The 21,292-nt window shown below is 45.3% G+C and overlaps 1 protein-coding gene across 1 annotated transcript in view; it reads right to left on the bottom strand.

The window, feature by feature from the left end:
* LOC121579309 (opioid-binding protein/cell adhesion molecule homolog) overlaps nt 1–9,831 on the bottom strand; it is a gene marked incomplete at its 5' end in the record, with an annotated part of 73,872 nt that extends 64,041 nt beyond the window's left edge. The window contains one exon of the mRNA XM_045214286.1: nt 9,585–9,831. Within this exon, the coding sequence (XP_045070221.1) occupies nt 9,585–9,831 (247 nt within the window). The remainder of the gene's footprint in view (nt 1–9,584) is intronic.
* Between the last annotated feature and the right edge of the window lie 11,461 nt (nt 9,832–21,292).

Raw genomic sequence — 21,292 nt, 5'->3', positions numbered from 1 at the left:
AGCACTCCTAGTGGCCAGTGATTTTAATGCAGTAAAAATGAAATCTGTTTTACATAATTTCTACCAGCATTTCACCTGTGCAAAACTCTAAACCATCTTCACTCCACTCACAGAGATGCATAAAAAGCTCTCCCTCGCCCTCCATTTGGGACACTAACCCGGACACTTCTAAGAAATCCCGCTACAACCTCCGACAAACCATCAAACAGGCAAAGCATCAACACAGGACTAAGATCGAATCCTACTACACCGGCTACACTGACGCTCGTCGGATGTGGCAGGGCTTGCAAACTATCACAGATTACAAAGGGAAACCCAGCTGCGAGCTGCCCCGTGACGCGAGCCTACCAGATGAGCTAAATGCCATCTATGCTTGCTTCGAGACAAGCAACACTGAACCATGCATGAGAGCACCAGCTGTTCCGGATGACTGTGTGATCACGCTCTCCGTGGCAAATGCAAGTAAGACCTTTAAACAGGTTAACATTCACAAGGCCGCAGGGTCAGATGGATTACCAAGACGCGTACTCCGAGCTTGCGCTGACCTGCTGGCAAGTGTCTTCACTTACATTTTCAACTTCTTCCTGACCCAGTCTGAAATACCTACATAAAGCAGACCACCATAGTCCCTGTGCTCAAGAACGCCATGGTAACCTGGCTGAATGACTATCGTCCCGTAGCACTCACATCTGCAGCCATGTAAATGCTTTGAAAGGCTGGTCATGGCTCACATCAACAGCATCATCCCAGACATCCTGGACCCACTCCAATTCGCATACCACCCCAACAGATCCACAGATGACGCAATCTCTATTGCACTCCACAGTGCCCTTTCCCACTTGGACAAAAGGAACACCTACATGAGAATGCTGTTCATTGACTACAGCTCAGCTTTCAACACCATAGTGCCCTCCAAGCTCATCACTAAGCTAAGGACACTGGGACTGAACACCTCCCTCTGCAACTGGATCCTGGACTTCCTGACGGGACGCCCCCAGGTGGTGAGGGTAGGCAACAACACATCCGACACATTAACCATCAACACCGGGTCCCCTTAGGGGTGCGTGCTTAGTCCCCTCCTATACTCCCTGTTGACCCATGACTGTGTGGCCATGCACAACTCCAACACCCTTATTAAGTTTGCAGATGACACAATGGTGGTAGGCCTGATCACTGACGATGATGAGACAGCCTATAGGGAGGAGGTCAGAGAACTGGCAGTGTGGTGCCAGGACAACAATCTCTCCCTCAACGTCAGCAAGACACAGGAGCTGATCGTGGACTACAGGAAACGGAGGGCCGAGCACGCCCCCATTCACATCGACAGGGCTGTAGTGGGGCAGGTCGAGAGCTTCAAGTTCCTCAGTGTCCACATCACTAAGGATCTATCATGGTCCAAACACACCAACATGAAGAGGGCACGACAATTCCTCTTCCCCCTCAGGAGGCTGAAAAGATTTGGCATGGGCCCTCAGATCCTCAAAAAGTTATACAGCTGTACCATTGACAGCATCTTGACTGGCTGCATCACCGCTTGGTATGGCAACTGCTTGATCGACTAGGTACTGGTACCTAGTCTATTCCATGTATATAGCCAAGTTATCATTACTCATTGTGTATTTATTCCTTGTGCTATTATCGTTCTATTATTTATCTCTCTGCATTGTTGGGAAGGGCCCGTAAGTAAGCATTTCACTGTTACACCTGTTGTTTACAAAGCATGTGACAAATAAAATGTGATTTGATGATCCCTTTATCATTATACAATACATTAGAACGTTACCTCAAGCCAAGGCACACTTTAGGGGAATTATCTCAGGCAAATCCTATCCTTATTCAGCTCAGACTAATTCATGCACTAAATCTTAATTGAATGAGTTTGCGGCATAATATATGGACGAGAAAAGAAAGTGTGCGGAGGAAGTAGAGGCAAAGTTCAAACCGCAAGCACAGTGCGAATGGGGGGGACGACGACGACGACGACGACAACAACTGTGGGAAGAGAGACCAAACAACATGCCATGCAGTTCCGTAGCCTCCCTCGAGCCATTCTCGCCTTCCCTCGTAAATGCAGATGACAGTGGATCTCGGCAGAAACCTCGGCAGAGCTCTGTGTGTGGGGATTACGACAAATTGGCTCAGTTTCTCCTTGACCTCCTCTCCTTAACACACACAACCAGCAACTACTTAAAGAATATAAATAGATACATTAAAGTTCCTCCAGTAAGTCTTGCCGTTCCAAACCACTTAGACCTGGGGCCTTTCAATCAGCGCATCTAGCGTCTGGCATAAACTCATGCCTATATTTCCCTGCCACCTCTGCAAGCATCATCGTGGCAATGTTTCCCTCCCACGTCAGCAAATCCGGCTTGAGAGCATGAATTAGCACATGAATAGGAAATACATTGAGGTACTTAACAGGCTCTTGATTTCAAATCAGCAACGCAAACATTCAAAAGCTTGCGACGTGTAAATATGTGTAATTGCTTTGCATCAGTGGTCGCCTGAAAGCATCTCCGCCCCAGCAACCCTAAAAACAGTTTGGCAGGTTGAGAATCCAATCCCCCAGAATGGTGGTTCTTCAAAAACGGCATAAAAAAACAACAAATATTTGATGTCTACATCTGATTCCATTGCTCAGGTGATTTGGGCTACTCTTTTGAAGTGGTGACGCATCAACAAAAAACCCACCCTGTGCCGTATACAGTCATGAGGGACACTGAACCACGAAGACAGAACATACTGAATTGAGGATAGACAAGGCACAAGCCTGATCCATTTTAAATTTTAGCATGTCTGGCTGTGGCCCCAAGTCAATCAGTTGCAGATAAAGGAAGACCTTACTGGGGGTTCAATAGGAATGTTTATGCACTTTTCTAAAGACCGGTGCAATTTCATATGAACACCTTAGAAGAACAGCTTCTATCAGTTCTAACACTCAACACCTCAGAGTGTAAACATTCTGAGAGGATCCATAGTATGGTTTCCCTTTATCTGCAATTGATTGAATTTGGGTCTGTGTGTGTGTTGAACTACCTCTGAGCAAGGGAGCTCATTCCAGTTTCTAACCCCTCTCTCCCTCCCATAGAAACACATTCAATTAAACATTCATAAAATGGCAAAAAAGACAGTCAAAAAATTAATCATAAGGAATAAGGTTTTGAAGTGACTGTCCTATATCTAGGAGACTCAGGAAATATTTTTGTTTTTTGGGACTTTTTGTTGGTAAAAAACAACCTGCATACATCCATTCGTTTGTATGAGTTACCTACAGACCAGTCACTTGTGGGGGTCGTAGAGCAAAACCATTGTGTTCGTGAGTCTCTCCTTTCCATAAAGTGGTCATAATAGTTTGTTGGCCAAACTGTTCAGACTCTACAGATGTTCTCAATGGAAGACCGATTTCCGGGATGTCTCATGGTCTGACAAACACCGCTGGAGCTCGGCCACCTTCCACCGCAGATGCGTAAGGCAGATGGTGGATTGAGACACAGCCCAAGCTTAAACTGACAGATTTTATTGGGGATTTTTTTATTATGTTACTTAGATTGACACACAGGTTGACACAAGGGGTCATGCTGAAAACCTGGTAGAGCACTGCTCTTTTTAAAGAAACATTCAGATAACTGATGGCCACCTGTGGTTAATCTGTAAGTAGCACCATCAGCCACAGTGCTGTATACTGACGCGTTGGTGTCGACTAGAGGCCCTACAAAGAAAGGGGTATTCTCCTGATTTGCCTGTTACACAGCGCCTTTTTGCACAAAGAATTTGCCATCTAGCAGTTTTAATGCAGAATTCATGTTATTTTTGCCTCTTGTGCCAAACTGACAAGGAATACATGTATAGTAAAGACACTTCTATAGTCCATGCTCTCTTCGATGGATATTGGCATCGTGTCAAATAGCCCGGAGGCAAAAACAGCTTCTATAGTCCATGCTTTTTTCGATGGATATTGGCATCGTGTTAAATAGCCCAGAGGCAAAAACAGCTATATTAGCTCTGAAAGGTATTTAGCGCTAGAGGCAAAATAATTAGCGCTTGGCAACGTCGACGGTCTGGGGAGTCATTGATTAGGACTGACAGCGTTGAATCGCCTTAAAACGTTAATGATCTCATCATTATCTGATCACACCTGTATACTATCCACAGACCAAGCCATTGACGGTCGGTCAAAAAGTCGAGGATCAGCCCAAATGCTTATTCGATATAACAGCCATGAAATACTCAACATCATTCTCATTAACTGCTAAAACAGACGATAACAAGGTTTGGCAGATGATAACAAGGTTGAATACATTTCCAAATGCATTTTTTTTCATAAAGCGTACCTTTTGTGTACACAATACGGTAAACATGTTTTGTATTTAGGTGTGGGCTTCAAAGCGCACATACAGTAGGCAGGGAAAACCTGTTTTGGTGATTTCTGGTATATCATCAAAATAAATAAATCACAGCACGTTTTTGGACCCATTCAGCAGTTTTTACCTGATTAAGTACAATACTATTGGAAATTAATGTTGAAACTTCCATTTATATTCCTAAAATTGTAGGTTAAAATTATAAATTATGCTGTCACTGCTTCCTGTTGACAAGACATTGATAAATAGCCCAATGTCAAAACACAGTTTTAAAGTGTCCAAATCAATAACCAATATGCAGAAACAGTTTGTGATATATTGAAAACCCAAACATAAAATGTACTATCTACACATACATGTGCAACAATAGCAATTATATTACTTGTATTTTTTAAACGTGCAGCTTATAAAATGCACACGCACCAAAAACCCTGTTCTTTTGTCAAGTGGCAATAAATCGCTCATCAGTTAGGGGGGAGTATTTAGTCAGCCACCAATTGTGCAAGTTCTTCCACTTAAAAATATGAGAGAGGCCTGTAATTTCCATCATAGGTACACGTCAACTATGACAGACAAAATTAGATTTTTTTTTCCAGAAAGTCACATTGTAGGATTTTTTATGAATTTATTTGCAAATTATGGTGGAAAATAAGTATTTGGTCAATAACAAAAGTTTCTCAATACTTTGTTATATACCCTTTGTTGGCAATGACACAGGTCAAACGTTTTCTGTAAGTCTTCACAAGGTTTTCACACACTGTTGCTGGTATTTTGGCCCATTCCTCCAATCCTCTAGAGCAGTGATGTTTTGGGGCTGTCGCTGGGCAACACGGACTTTCAACTCCCTCCAAAGATTTTCTATGGGGTTGAGATCTGGAGACTGGCTAGGCCACTCCAGGACCTTGAAATGCTTCTTATGAAGCCACTCCTTCGTTGCCCGGACGGTGTGTTTGGGATCATTGTCATGCTGAAAGACCCAGCCACGTTTCATCTTCAATGCCCTTGCTGATGGAAGGAGGTTTTCACTCAAAATCTCACGATACATGGCCCCATTCATTCTTTCCTTTACACGGATCAGTCGTCCTGGTCCCTTTGCAGAAAAACAGCCCCAAAGCATGATGTTTCCACCCCCATGCTTCACAGTAGGTATGGTGTTCTTTGGATGCAACTCAGCATTCTTTGTCCTCCAAACACGACGAGTTGAGTTTTTAACCAAAAAGTTCTATTTTGGTTTCATCTGACCATATGACATTCTCCCAATCCTCTTCTGGATCATCCAAATGTACTCTAGCAATCTTCAGACGGGCCTGGACATGTACTGGCTTAAGCAGGGGGACACGTCTTGCACTGCAGGATTTGAGTCCCTGGCGGCGTAGTGTGTTACTGATGGTAGGCTTTGTAACTTTGGTCCCAGCTCTCTGCAGGTCATTCACTAGGTCCCCCCGTGTGGTTCTGGGATTTTTGCTCACCGTTCTTGTGATCATTTTGACCCCACGGGGTGAGATCTTGCGTGGAGCCCCAGATCGAGGGAGATTATCAGTGGTCTTGTATGTCTTCCATTTCCTAATAATTGCTCCCACAGTTGATTTCTTCAAACCAAGCTGCTTACCTATTGCAGATTCAGTCTTCCCAGCCTGGTGCAGGTCTACAATTTTGTTTCTGGTGTCCTTTGACAGCTCTTTGGTCTTGGCCATAGTGGAGTTTGGAGTGTGACTGTTTGAGGTTGTGGACAGGTGTCTTTTATACTGATAACAAGTTCAAACAGGTGCCATTAATACAGGTAACGAGTGGAGGACAGAGGAGCCTCTTAAAGAAGAAGTTACAGGTCTGTGAGAGACAGAAATCTTGCTTGTTTGTAGGTGACCAAATACTTATTTTCCACCATAATTTGCAAATAAATTCATTAAAAATCCTACAATGTGATTTTCTGGATTTGTTTTCTTCTCAATTTGTCTGTCATAGTTGGCGTGTACCTATGATGAATCATTTTAAGTGGGAGAACTTGCACAATTGGTGGCTGACTAAATACTTTTTTCCCCCACTGTATACATGGTTGGTTGGATGGTAATTTGTAGAAGGCTTCTATCTATATTTTGGAAAGGCGGATGTTGATTTCGGGAGGCTATCATCAGGGAAAAGGGAACAAACTACTTTGTCCACCATAGGATATCAACAGTGGCAAAGGTTGGCTGCTATTAAAGTGATAGTTTGACTTTCAAATACATGTATTGGTGTGTGGCCAGCAACTTGTATAGAGCGACCGCCCTGAATTATCCGTTCCATTTGAAATAGAAAATGATAGCTGTGTTCAGAATCAACAGTACAAAACCAAAAACATTGATTAGTTTTATGCAACTGATCTTTTGTCATCGAGTTGACTATCAACTTTTATACTAACATCAACAATCTGAGGTAAAAAGGATGTAATTCCGCCCGATCCGATGTGGTCAAAACGTCATGGAAAGTAGCGTAATATACCTTAATTAGATATGGCAAAATAATTAAATATCTTAATTTAGGATGATAGTAAATTACGCAAACTTTGTTCTTCTTCAATAATCACATATATTTCTCCCTACTTTAACCATTTAGAGATTACAAAAACATTCCTAAGCACAATTTAACCAGCCACCCTAGACTAGAGGTCTGTGCAGCAGGCTGAACATTTGGCATCTCTACATACAGGACGCAGATACAAAAAGAGTTTTTTTTTTTATATTACCTGCTGCAAGTTGGAGCAGAGGCTCCAATCAAGTGGTCAATTGTTTCATTAATTATGGGGGAAATAGAGAGATGGGAAAGTGGTGGAGGGAGGAAGTGAATGCAGTAGATAGGTGTTGTGTGCAGTGCACTTCTAGAAGAAGCGGGGGGGCAAACTCCCATCAAAAGATTGTTGAGTAACAAGGACGTCGCTCCCGCTGAGACCCCCCCCCATTACTTCCCTCCCACAACGTGACTTTTCCTCGCAGTTCCTCTTTGATCTGCCTTTTAATTGGAGTTGACTATTTACAAATGTAAATACACACGCACAGTCGCCTGATAGGAGCACAATCAATTAAAGCACACAGCGATCTGAAAACAACGATGATGACAGATGATCCATGAGGTTTGACAAAACATAAACTATTAATGTTGAAAGACCACATAACAAGACCATGACTATTGCTATGTCCCAAATGGCACCCTATTCCTTATATAGTGCACTAATTTTGCCCTGGGCCCTGGTCAAAAGTAGTGCACTATATAAGGAAGAGGGTGCCATTTGGGATGAAGCAAATGACGACTATGACTCTCTGATCAATTATTCCAAAAGTGAGCGAAGTAAGTCTGTTCTGTCTAACAAGCACATCCTAATCCCCACACAGTAGCAAGCATCCCTCTCTGAAGTAGACATCTAATATCTCTATCAACTTATGAAGATATGTTTCACTAGCAAACTTCAGTTATTTTTTTGTTAACACAGGGGGTTAGCCAAATAGCCAACTACTCCTACTGTCTGAGTCATGGGCTGGCAGTTTCACTCTGTTGGCAGTTGTCATCAAGCTCTAAAGTAATTCAAAGCACAATTCTGAATAAACTCTTATTCATTGTGCATTTTGTTAAAATGGAAGGATCCAAGTGTAATCTAGTGTAACTAATGCTGTACATGTGCAGCAAAGAAATAACCTTTTTCATTTAGACAGTGAGGACAAACCCGATAGGCTAGTAATTAATTTTGCAGGAAATTAAAAGGGGGAGAAACTAAACAGACACTGAAAAATAATTTGATCTTTGAAGAGGTGCTGTGCAGATTTCCAGAGGCATTTGAGTGAAAGCTAGGACACTAAATGTCTTTGAGTTGCCAGACTTATTGAATTATTCTGATTGAAAGGAGTTTGTTTGTCTGTTTGTTCCGTCATATTCAATGCATATTGTTCTCTTTAAAAAACATAGCGTAGCTAACAATGCTGAAGACCAAGAGCCTGATCGAAAGCGATGAGATCAACTACAGAACTAACATACAAACACTAGGAAAGGAAATATGGTGGAACTGTAGAGACACCATTGGAGCTTTCTAGAGTTCATGATTACCTCTATCGAAAACCCTAGCACCAGAGAACACCTAGCCCATACCCCCTAGGCACCTGTGTAGATTTGAGAAGACTACATAGGTGTATTGCACCAAAGAACATCCAATATAACAGTCCTCAAACTCCCCCTCTACATCACATACGAACCCTCAGAAAAACCTCAATTTGCACCTACACCGGTATTCTACATCATACAATTTTCTACTTTTATGGCACACAGCCATAAATCTAATTGCCATCAAAGGAGCTTGGAAGAAAAGGACGTTTCAAGCTTCTAGAGAACATACAGACTGGCCTTGCATCTCAGCCTGCTCTGTTCTCCTCTGTTCCGCCCTAATGCTCTGGTGCTTAGCAATGACACCTTCATCAATCAAATTGCCTCAGGATCCGCTGATTAGGAAAAATACAGTATCGCCAAGGTGCAATGCCGTTGATGGGGCTCAAATCAGACCATTATCCATTTAATTAGAACATACGGCATGAGAATCTGCATTATGAAGTTCACAGCAAAGTTCTGAGTTATATTCATTAGGCACCAAACGGAAGAAAACAGACTGAAATAGAGAGGGACTGCCTGGCCTTGTCCAATAAGAAATGCTCATTTTCGTTTTCAAATGTTTCAAAATGTGTGCCCTAACGAATACAATCCTGGATTTGAGCTTCTCGTGCATGCACACGGGGGTATTCAAGGTAAAGAAGTCTCAGAGCTAGTACTTTATATGAATAATTGATTAGACTGTGAACGAGCACCACACAACAGGTGTTTTCCATAATGTAAGTTGCACAAGTTAGGTAGAATCTTGTAAAGACCTAATAAAACACAAACTAATGGATACACAGACAATAACGGAAGACTTAGTGAAGTGCTTTCCCAGACTTGTGTTGTTCTACCTATTATTCTCCCTTTATTTCTATAGATTTATTTTTTTACAGCGAAAGAGAAAGTAGACAAATTCATTTTTTTAATGGGTAATAACAGGTTCTCATTCACTGAGGGGTATGAAGGCCACCAAATACACCAGAGAAGGAGATGTCCACACACAGAAAGATGGAGAGAGATAGGAGAGAGAGCGACACACACACACATCAGGCAAAAGCTATTTTTCGACAACACCCGACCAGACAGTATCTAGATTCTAAGGCTTTGGCTTACCTTGGACGAGGATGTGCACTGACGTCGTCCTCGGTCTGCTGCTCGTCTGCACCGCACAGATATATGGGCCCTCGTCGGTCATGTCCACATCCTCAATCTTTATGGTGAACTCCTCCTGATTGAGTGTAACCAGACTCACCCTGGGATCCACAGACCACTTGTCCTCGCCGGCGTACAGTATACTGGACCGGTTGAGCCAGGCCGTGTGTGTGACGATGTCCCCCTGTGCACACCTGGAGAACGAGAAATAAATAAATAGCCAAATCAAAAACAAGGTGAAATAAAAATGAAAAAAGTAACGCTTCGCTTTGCAGCAGGTGAGAGACCACAGCCGGCCCCATTTGCAATGTCACAGCTTTTCCTCGATGGCATACAGTGCCGTGAAAAAGTATTTACCCCCTTTCTGATTTTCTCTATTTTTGCATATTTTTTATACTGAATGTTATTAGACCTTCAACCAAAACCTAATATTAGATAAAGGGAACCTGCGTTTACAAATAAAAAAACAAATTGATACTTATTTTATTTATTTAATTAACAAAGTTATGCAACACCCAATTCCCCAGTGTGAAAAGGTATTGCCCCCTTACACTCAATAACTGGTTGTGCCACATTTAGCTGCAATGACTGCAACCAAATGCTTCGTGTAGTTGTTGATAAGTCTCTCACATCGCTGTGGAGGAATTCTGGCCCACTCTTGCATGCAGAACTGCTTTAACTAAGCGACCTGGGAGTTTTCAAGCATGAACTGCTCGTTTCAAGTCCTGCCACAACATCTCAATAGTGATTAGGTCTGGACTTTGACTAAGCCATTCCAAAACTTCTAATTTGTTGCCTTTTAACCATTTTCATGTAGACTTGATAGTATGTTTTGGATCGTTGTCTTGCTATGTAGACCTGATTGTATGTTTTGGATCATTGTCTTGCTGCATGACCCAGCTGCGCTTCAGCTTCAGATGGATGGCCTGACATTGTCCTATAGAATTCACTGATACAGAGCAGAATTCATGGTTCCTTCTATTAAGACAAGTCGTCCAGGTCCTGAGGCAGCAAAGCATTCCCAAACCATCACACTACCACCACCATGCTTGACCGTTGGAATGAGGTTCTTAATGTGGAATGCAGTGTTTGGTTTTCGCCAGATTTAAATGGGACCCATCTCATCCAAAAAGTTGACTCAAGTTTGCCAAAAAGCACCTGGATGCACCTGGATGATCATCAAGACTCTTGGAAGAATGTTCTATGGACAGATGAGTCAAAAGTATAACTTTTTGGACGACATGGGTCCCATTCAATGCAACATGCAGCAATTTCAAAGATTTCACTGAGTTACAGTTCATACAGTATAAGGAAAGCCGTCAATTGAAATAAATTCATTAGGCCCTAATCTAGGGATTTTACATGGGAATACTGTTGGTCACAGACACCTTTAAAAAAAAAAGTTGGGCCGTGGATTAGAAAACCAGTCAGTATCTGGTGTGACCACCATTTGCCTCATGCAGCGCAACACATCTCCTTCGCATTGAGTTGATCAGGCTGTTGATTGTGGCCTGTGAAATGTTGTCCCACTCATCTTCAATGGCTGTGCGAAGTTGCTGGATATTGGCGGGAACTGGAACAAGCGGTCGTACACGTCAATCCAGAGCATCCCAAACATGCTCAATGGGTAACATGTCTGGTGGGTATGCAGGCCATGGAAGAACTGGGATATTTTCAGCTTCCAGGAATTGTGTACAGATCCTTGCGACATGGGGCTGTGCATTATCATGCTGAAACATGAGGTGATGGCGGCGGATGAATGGCACGACAGTGGGCCTCATGATCTCATCACGGTATCTCTGTACATTCAAATTGCCATCAATAAAATGCAATTGTGTTTGTTGTCCGTAGCTTATGCCTGCCCATACCATAACTCCACAGCCACCATAGGGCACTCTGCTCAGAACATTGACATCAGCAAACCGCTCGCCCACACGATGCCACACACATGGTCTGCTGTTGTGAGGCCGGTTGGACGTACTGCCAAATTCTCTAAAACGATGTTGGGGGCGGATTATGGTAGAGAAATTAACATAAAATTATCTGGCAACAGCTCTGGTGGACATTCCTGCAGTCAGCATGCCAATTGCACGCTCACTCAAAACTTGAGACATCTGTGGCATAGTGTTGTGTGACAAAATTGGCCTTTTATTGTCCCCAGCACAAGGTGCACCTTTGTAATGATCATGCTGTTTAATCAGCTTCTTGATATGTCACACCTGCCAGGTGGATGGATTATCTTGGCAAAGGAGAAATGCTCACTAACAGGGATGTAGACAAAATTGTGAACAACATTTTAGAGAAATAAGCTTTTTGTGCCTCTGGAAAGTTTCTGGGATCTTTTATTTCAGCTCATGAAACCAACACTCTACATGTTGCATTTATATTTGTTGCGTTCATATTTTTGTTCAGTGTTCTGTGACAAATGACTAACTTCTGTCAATAAATTGCTATATTGATTATGCTGACTATATTAAATAATATGCAGTTACAGTAGGAGCTAATGAAAATGTCATCAAACTCTATTCGCGGCATGCCTGGATAACTTTAGGTTTACTGTTATATAATGACTTGACTTGGAGGTCACATGAGAAGACATAAGGTAGTGCACGTGTGTGACGTGTGTCTATGTATATGTCCAATGATGGGTGCCCACGCAACTCCAATTAATGGAAAGCTGAGACCTTCCTTAGTCACTTTGCTGGAAGAGATCCAATAGAACACACTGTAAACTCTTCGGCTGGTTTTGTATTTATTCATCCTTTATTTAACCAGAGATCACATTGAGATTTACATCTCTTTTACAAGTAAGCCCTGGCCAAGAAAGAAGCATACATAGTAAACAAAACATAAAACACAAAGTTAAAACAGTGCATAGTACAGAAGAGATGTCACGACTTCCGCCGAGGCTGCCTCCCCTCCTTGTTCGGGCAGGTTTCGGTGTTCATCGTCACCGGCATACTAGCTGCTGCCGATCCATTTATCATCACTCCACTTGTCTTGTCTAATTAATCACACATACCTGGTCCTTATCCCCAATTAGTCATTGTATAAGTGTTCCCTCTGCTTCCTTGTCTGTGTGGGTGATTGCTTGTAGTGAGCTGTGTGTAGCTCGGTTGAGCTACCCTTACCTTGTTGTTGCCAGGGTAGATATTTCCCCTGTGCCTGAGTTTTGTTGTCGCATGTTTGCACAACTCTTTATCGACGGAATAAACTCTTTGGATGCGTATTACTCTCCTGCGCCTGACTCCTATCACACGCATCACAGAATCACCCACCCGCTATAGAGTCAGCGGGAGAAGAGTGCATGCCTGGAGTCGTGGCACAGGTCCAGGAGCACTCCATGATGCTGGCCAGCTTGGGGGAAGCGATGGATCGGGTTCTTCAGGTCGTCCAACGCCTGGAGAGGAGCAGACCCAATCTGTCGAGACCAGCTGGCCAACCAGATCCAGCCACCTACACCCCAGCACCAGGAGGGATCCAGATATCCCGACCACGGGCGTTTGAGGGGACAGCGGCGCTGTGCCAGGGATTCCTCCTCCAATTGGGGCTTTACTTCGCCAGCATCCGGCCATCGGAGCGGGAGAAGGTGTCCGTCCTCGTTTCCTGCCTCTGTGGGAAAGCCCTGGAGTGGGCCAACGCGGTGTGGAACGAAGGAGGAGCTGCATTGGAGGACTACAGGGAGATCGCTCGCCTCTTTCGGGCGGTATTCGACCACCCACCCAAGGGTCGAGAGGCGGGTGAGTGACTGGTCCACCTGAGGCAGGGGACGAGGACCGCGCAGGACTTCACGTTGGAGTTCCGGATACTGGCAGCGGGGTCCGGGTGGAACGAGCGGGCCCTGATCAACCGTTTCCGGTGCCATCTGCGGGAGGACGTCCGACGGGAGCTAGCCTGCCGGGACACCATGTTGTCCTTCGATAAACTGGTGGACATGGCCATTCGGTTGGACAACCTGCTGGCAGCCAGAGGACGTCCTGGTAGGGGTCTGCCCGTTTCCACCCCGGAAGACTCGGACCTCGAGCCGATGGGTGGAGCCGCCGGCCGAGAGAGCGGAGGAGGACAGCGACAGTGCCACTCTGGTGACACGAAGGGACAATCCACCACACATCGTAGTCAACGTTCTTTTGGGCCTGGAGGCGGCAGGCAGGGCACTCACGTATCACCCCAGGTATCGAACACCCACACTTGTTCAGAGCCCTCTGTTGCGCACCCTACCTATCCACTTTCCCGATCACATGGTAGTTCCCCAGTGTAAGGCGCTAGTCGATTCAGGCACAGCTGGGAACTTTATGGATAGGGCATTCGCACACCGTCAAGGCATTTCATTGGTTCCCCTCTCCATTCCACGTCCCCTCACTCGATAGTTGACCATTAGGGTCTGGATTTGTTACGGAAGTCACTATTCCAGTCACCATGATCACCCAGGAGAATCATTTAGAGTAGGTGATTTTTTCGATTATTGAATCTCCTGTTTTCCCTGTGTATTAGGTATCCCTTGGTTAGCACTCCACAACCCCACTTTCTCATGGCCGCAGAGGGCTCTCACGGGGTGGTCGCGTGAGTGTCAGGGTAGGTGTCTAGATGTTTCCGTTGGTGCAACCACGGTGGAAAGTCCAGATAGTACCTCCACTGTGCGCATTCCCCCCGAATACTGTGATCTGGCGCAAGCATTCTCTAGAACGCAGGCAACTAAGTTACCACCTCACCGGGCAGGGGATTGTGCGATAAACCTCAGGGTAGACGCTGTACCTCCCAGGAGTCATATATACTCCGTCACAGGTGGAAACGGTGGCTATGGAGACATATGTCACGGAGTCCCTGCGTCAGGGGTATATACACGTCCCTCCACTTCACCCACCTCCTCAAGTTTCTTCTTTGTGAAGAAGAATGATGGAGGTCTGCGCCTGTGCATTGATTATCGACCACTGAACAGGGAGACGATAAGATTTAGTTATCCACTCCCCCTCATTCCTTCAGTAGTTGAATCGATGCATGGGGCGCGCTTCTTCACCAAATTGGATCTCAGGAGTGCGTACAACCTGGTGCGTATCCGAGAGGGAGATGAGTGGAAGACAGCGTTCAGCACAACCACAGGGCATTATGAATACCTGGTGATGCCCTATGGTTTAATGAATGCTCCCTCAGTTTTCCAGTCCTTTGTGAACGAGGTGTTTCGGGACATGCTTGGTCGCAGTGTAGTGGTCTACATCGATGACATCCTGGTGTATTCCGCTACTCGCACTGAGCATGTGTCCCTGGTTCGCAAGGTGCTGGCCCGACTGTTGGAGAATGACCTTTATGCTAAGGCAGAGAAGTGTATGTTTTTCCAGCAGTCCATCTCCTTCCTTGTATACCACATTTCCACCTCAGGGGTGGAGATGGAGGGAGATCGCATTTCAGCCGTGTGTAATTGGCTGACTCCAACCACGGTTAAGGAGGTGCAGTGATTCCTTTGCCAACTACTATGAAGGTTTATCCGGGGCTTTGGCAAGGTCACAGCTCCCATCACATCCCTGTTGAAGGGTGGGCCGTCCCGGCTCTGCTGGTCTGCTGAGGTGGATCTGGCCTTCAGGAGACTGCGGGGTCTGTTCACCTCAGCTCCGGTACTAGCCAACCCCGATCCATCACTACCGTTTATAGTGGAGGTGGATGCGTCCGAGGTAGGGATGGGCGCTGTCCTATCCCAACGCTCGGGCACGCCACCCAAGCTCCGCCCCTGTGCCGCCTTCTCGAAGAAGCTCAGCCCGGCGGAGCAGAACCACGACGTTGGTGATCGGGAGCTGTTTGCTGTTGTCCGAGCTTTGACCGTGTGGAGGCATTGGCTTGAAGGGGCGAAACACCCTTTCCTCGTATGGACGGACCACCATAACCTGGAGTACATCCGGGCAGCGAGGAGGCTGAATTCTCATCAGGCCAGGTGGGCCCTATTCTTCACCCAGTTTGATTTTACATTGTCATACATTCCGGGTACGAAGAACGTGAAGGCAGACGCACTGTCCCGGCTGTATGACACAGAAGAGAGGTCCAGAGACAATACTCCAGGCCTCCAGCATTGTGGCGCCGGTAGTATGGGCGATGGACGAGGATATAGAGCAGGTATTACGCACAGATCCATCTCCACCGCAGTGTCCAGCTGGGCTGCAGTACGTGCCTGCTCTTATCCGTGATCGTCTGATCTTCTGGGCACACACGTCACCCTCCTCTGGTCACCCAGGTATCGGTCGTACAGTGCGCTGCCTGAGTGGAAAGTACTGGTGGCCTACCTTGGCTAAGGACGTGAGGGTGTACGTCTCCTCCTGCTCGGTGTGCGCCCAGAGTAAGGCACCTAGGCACCTCCCAGCGGGTAAGCTACAACCGTTACCAGTTCCACAACGACCATGGTCTCACCTTAGCATTAATTTTCTGACTGATCTTCCCCTCTCCCAAGGTAACACCATCATCCTCGCTTCTCAAAGTCCTGCCGCCTCCTTCCTCTGCCCAGTCTCCCCACAGCCCTGCAGACTGCGGAGGCCCTGTTTACTCACGTCTTCCGGCACTACGGGGTACCAGAGGATATAATGTCTGACCGAGGTCCCCAGTTCACATCCAAGGTCTGGAAGGCGTTCATGGAACGTCTGGGAGTCTCGGTCAGCCTGACCTCTGGGTTCCACCCCGAGAGTAATGGGCAGGTGGAACGGGTAAATCAGGACGTGGGTAGGTTCCTACTGCCAGGACCGGCCGGGGGAGTGGTTGGTGTTCTTGCCATGGGCAGAATATGCCCAGAACTCTCTGCCACTCCTCCACTAACCTAACGACTTTCCAGTGTGTTCTAGGTTACCAACCCGTTCTGGCACCGTGGCACCAGAGCCAGACCGAGGCTCCTGCGGTGGATGACTGGTTTCGGCGCGCAGAGTAGACGTGGGATGCTGCCCATGTTCACCTCCAACGCGCTGTGCGTCGTCAGAAGGCCAACGCTGACTGCCACCGCAATGAGGCTCCCGTCTTTGTACCGGGGGATCGGGTCTGGCTCTCGACCCGGAATCTGCCCCTCCGCCTGCCCTGCCGGAAGCTGAGCCGGCGGTTTGTGGGGCCGTTCAAAGTCAATGAGGTCTCATATAGGTTATTACTTCTCCCTGATTACCGTATTAACCCCTCGTTTCATGTGTCTCTCCTCAGGCCGGTGGTAGCTGGTCCGCTCCAGGAGTCTGAGGTGCGGGAGGTCCCTCCACCTCCTTTGGACATCGAGGGGGCCCCGGCATACTCGGTCCGTTCCATCCTGGATTCGAAGGTGTCGGGTGGGGGGCCTTCAGTACCTCGTGGAGTGGGAGGGGTACGGTCCGGAGGAACGGTGCTGGGTCCCGGTGAGGGATATCCTCGATCCCTCCATGTTACGGGATTTCCACCGTCGCCATTCGGCTCGCCCTGCTCCGTGTCCTCCTGGCCGTCCCCGAAGCCAGGGTCGGCACGCAGCTGGAGCCGCACTTCGGGGGGGGCTGCCTCCCTTCCTTGTTCGGGCAGGTTTTGGCGTTCGTCGTCACCGGCTTACTAGCTGCTGCCGATCCATTTATCATCACTCATTTTACATTTACATTTTTGTCATTTAGCAGACGCTCTTATCCAGAGCGACTTACAGTTAGTGAGTGCATACATTATTTATTTTATATTTTTCATACCCCCCGTGGGAATCGAACCCACAACCCTGGCGTTGCAAACACCATGCTCTACCAACTGAGCTACATCCCTGCCGGCCATTCCCTCCCCTACCCTGGACCAATTGTGCGCCGCCCCATGGGTCTCCCGGTCGCGGCCGGCTACGACAGAGCCTGGATTCGAACCAGGATCTCTAGTGGCACATGCAGTGCCTTAGACCACTGCGCCACTCGGGAGGCTTGCGCCACTCCACTTGTCTTGTCTAATTAATCACACACACCTGGTCCTTATCCCCACTTAGTCATTGTATAAGTGTTCCCTCTGCTTCCTTGTCTGTGATTGTTTGTAGTGAGTTACATTTTACATTTTAGTCATTTAGCAGACACTCTTATCCAGAGCGACTTCCAGTTAGTGAGTGCATACATTTTTTCATACTGGCCCCCGTGGGAATCGAACCCACAACCCTGGCGTTGCAAGCGCCATGCTCTACCAACTGAGCTACAAGGAGACCTTGAGCTACCCTTACCTTGTTGTTGCCAGGGTAGATATTTCCCCTGTGCCTGAGTTTTGTTGTCGCATGCTTGCGCAACTGTTTATCGACGGAATAAACACTTTGGATGCGTATTACTCTCCTGCGCCTGACTCCTTCTATCACACGCATCACAAGAGAGCTTAAAAAAACAGGCTTTAAAACATGTGCAATTCGTGGTCAGAAGCCCTCCAATCTATGATTTCAAATCGGAATAAAACGATCCAGTTTCAGGTCCTTCTGCAAAGTGTTCCAAGATGATGGGGCAGCAAAGCTAAAAGCAGTCTTACCAGATATCACGCCATTATTGCGATATGGGAGAGGCATAGTCATACGCGTAGGGCCTACCTATATTAACATAGACACTCATAAGTGCAAAAAGAAACTGCCTTTTCAACACCTGGCAAAAAAACGTAGAAAGATATGGCAGCAAATGCAATGGTAAGAACAAGTCCTGAAAAACGTGCCTGAAACTGGCATGATACAGGTGTTTGCTAACCTGAACAACAACTCTTAACTCAACATAATCCCCAGACTACCATCTCTTTGACAGGAAATTGAATATTTCAACAAACGGTAATTCAACGTAGCACTAGACTTTAATTAAAACTGTTGAATCATCTTTTTGGTATACATTGACAACAACACAGTATGACAAATTCTTCTACAAAACATCGGCTAATTCTTCATTACAAACTATAAATGATCTTGATCAATTCCTAATCAATCGCTGACCAAGTTACCAGTTGATGGTATAATGGTGTCTCATGCCTTATTTTGCCCCGTTGGACTACTTTCTTTCACAAAGGGTAACCTCCAAAATCACCAGGGAGCGGCTGAGGTAAATGTAGCTGATTTTGCCTTTCTTTGGCTGCCAGTGATGAGGTAGTCAAGGGCACACATAATCTGGGGAACTGGAGAGAAAGTCAGTCCCCTCTTGCATTGTAATGGTTGGGCGTAAAAAGTGTGAAGATCAGTTGTTTCCCCTGGTAGATTTTTTAAAATGACATACTGCAGGGAAACATTACAATATTTGTTTATGTTCTCAGAGTATGACAAAATTTTTGTCCTCTCTGAAGTGCACCACGGTGAATCAAGAATTTATCCCGGGACCAGGATACTGTCACAAATGTGTCCCATGGTGAACATAACCAAAAAGCCTATAAGGATTTGTTGCCAGTAACACCTAAAGGAGATGAATTGCGAGGTGCAAAAAGTACAAGGTTGTCGAGAGAGCCACATGGTGCATTAGCAACTCTCCCAGGGCATTCTGGTTTGACTCAAAAATAGAAATGTCACCCGAGTCAACTTTTTACTCAATATTCAGGTCCTTCCATCTCAGTTTTTCAGAATTACAAATGCTCAAAGTGCCATAGTTAGGGGTTTTATTTATTCCAGATTCCAGAAACCTTACAGAAGATAAAACTGAGGAGAGCAAGCCAGGAGATTGGAGAACCCTACTTGGTACTTATGAATGTAAAGAAACTCAGCAGCATGTTGAGAGACGCTGGGGGAGAGGGAATAGGAAGGTGTTGGAAAGAAATTGTGATTGACATGGTGATATGAGGATGATAAAATAGACATAAGGCGGCAGGTAGCTTAGTGGTTAAGAGCGTTGTGCCAGTTACCGAAAGGTCGCTGGTTCTAATCCCCGAGCCGACTAGGTGAAACATCTGTCGATGTGCCCTTGAACAAGGCACTTAACCCTAATTGCTCCTGTAAGTCGCTCTGGATAAGAGCATCTGCTAAATGACAAAAAAATAAAATAAAAATTGTACCATTTCATGGGCCTGAGATTGCAAAGCCTGTTGAGAGCAAACAATGTACCTCTCAGGTGGCATGTTATTGATTATACAGTAAATGACTCTCGACTTACAAAAAGCCCTTACCTGCTTTGGGGGTGTTGTCGTTAAAGGTCCAATGCAGCCATTTGTTTCTCAATATCAAATCATTTCTAGATAACAATTAAGTAGCTTACTGTGATTGTGTTCAATTAAAATGGTCAAAAAGAAATAAAAATTGCTTCTAAGCAAAGAGCAATTTCTCAACCCAAAATTCTGCTAGGAATGTCTGGGAGTGGGGAGGGGAAAACTGAAAATTTGCTGTTATTGGCAGAGAGGTTTGGAACTCTTTCTTATTGGTCTATTAACTAATTTACCGCCTGGTGATGTCATTAGGCTGGCCAAAACTCCATCCCACCAAAACAGGCTGAAATTTCAGGCAGTCTTTTCAAACAATTTCACAGTATTATTCCAACCTCAGTGTGGAGATATTAATAAAACACAGGAAAATCACGTTGTTGACTGCTCTTGGCCTTTAAGCAAGAGGCCCTGCTTTTGAAACCATGTGCTATGCAAAGCCGTCATACAGTACAGTGTGTTCAACCTCCACACCAAATCCCCATAATGCCTACAAATAAAGAAATTAATGAATAAATATTTCATCCTGCACTTTTCCCTCTTATCACTGTGGCACAGACGGCAAACCAATTTAATCCAAATAAAGTGTCGACCCTTTCAGCACTATGAAAGGGATCCAACTACAGCATAGGAGGAAGCAAAAATCAAGCAGTGGAATAAATAACTTCTGGCCTCTTCCCTGGTGCACTCTGACACTGCACTGTGCGCATAACATAAAAAATACATGTTGTTTCTCTTCCCCACAATTCAAGGTTGCAAGTGTTCTTTGTTCACTGCGAGCTTCAATGGAGTTGGTTAATGTACGATGCCGTGTCATCATTGGCTAGTTCACAGGGAATACAATAATTTGTTTTAAGTACTACAAAAGGTGAAGATTAATTTTGCATGGTTGAAATGTATTCAAAAGTATGGACGGGTCTGCAAAGAGGCTGCATACAAATGTAAAACTAATAGTTTACCCTCTTCAAATACAAAAGCTAGGAAGAGAAATGTTGGTTTCCAATTACATACATATCTTATATTTGGCTGTTGGCTGTTCTTGCTGGTTTTACGTATTTTAGAATATCCACAAGCAGTTAATGGAAGGGCTCTGTACTAGGGAATATCAAACAAAATGTAGCGCTAAACTAAGCTTATTAGTCCGAGGGATTCTCATGAATTTCAATGAGGAGACTGTATGTGGATGTATTGCCATGGACTTTAAACATCAGACATCTTGTGGGTCATTGCAGATCAGTGAAGAGACATTGCTATGACCAGAGTATTCTATTAAGGTATTTGAACACACAGATTTCTGTCTTTGATTAACCTCTAGCAGTACGAGGTCATTTTCTATGGAGACAACTTAATGTCAATAGTATTGAGTTATATTTATTAATATCCCTAACCAACAAATACAACTGAAAGCAAAAGGGAATAAATGTGCCTTGAGATCACAAAAAAAGTAGCAAACAAAAATATAGAACTGTAAGCGAGAAAAACGTGATTCAAATGTGTAAAAACTAATTGAACGCATTCAGAGGAAGGGAGCACTTCCATTGGTCACTCAATCATCCCATGACGAAAGAAGAGAGAGGCACAAACACTCG

Source organism: Coregonus clupeaformis, unplaced genomic scaffold, assembly GCF_020615455.1.
Source record: "Coregonus clupeaformis isolate EN_2021a unplaced genomic scaffold, ASM2061545v1 scaf0231, whole genome shotgun sequence".
NCBI lineage: Eukaryota > Metazoa > Chordata > Actinopteri > Salmoniformes > Salmonidae > Coregonus > Coregonus clupeaformis.
The sequence above is the reverse complement of the archived record's forward strand: the minus strand, read 5'-3'. Positions and strand labels throughout refer to the sequence as shown.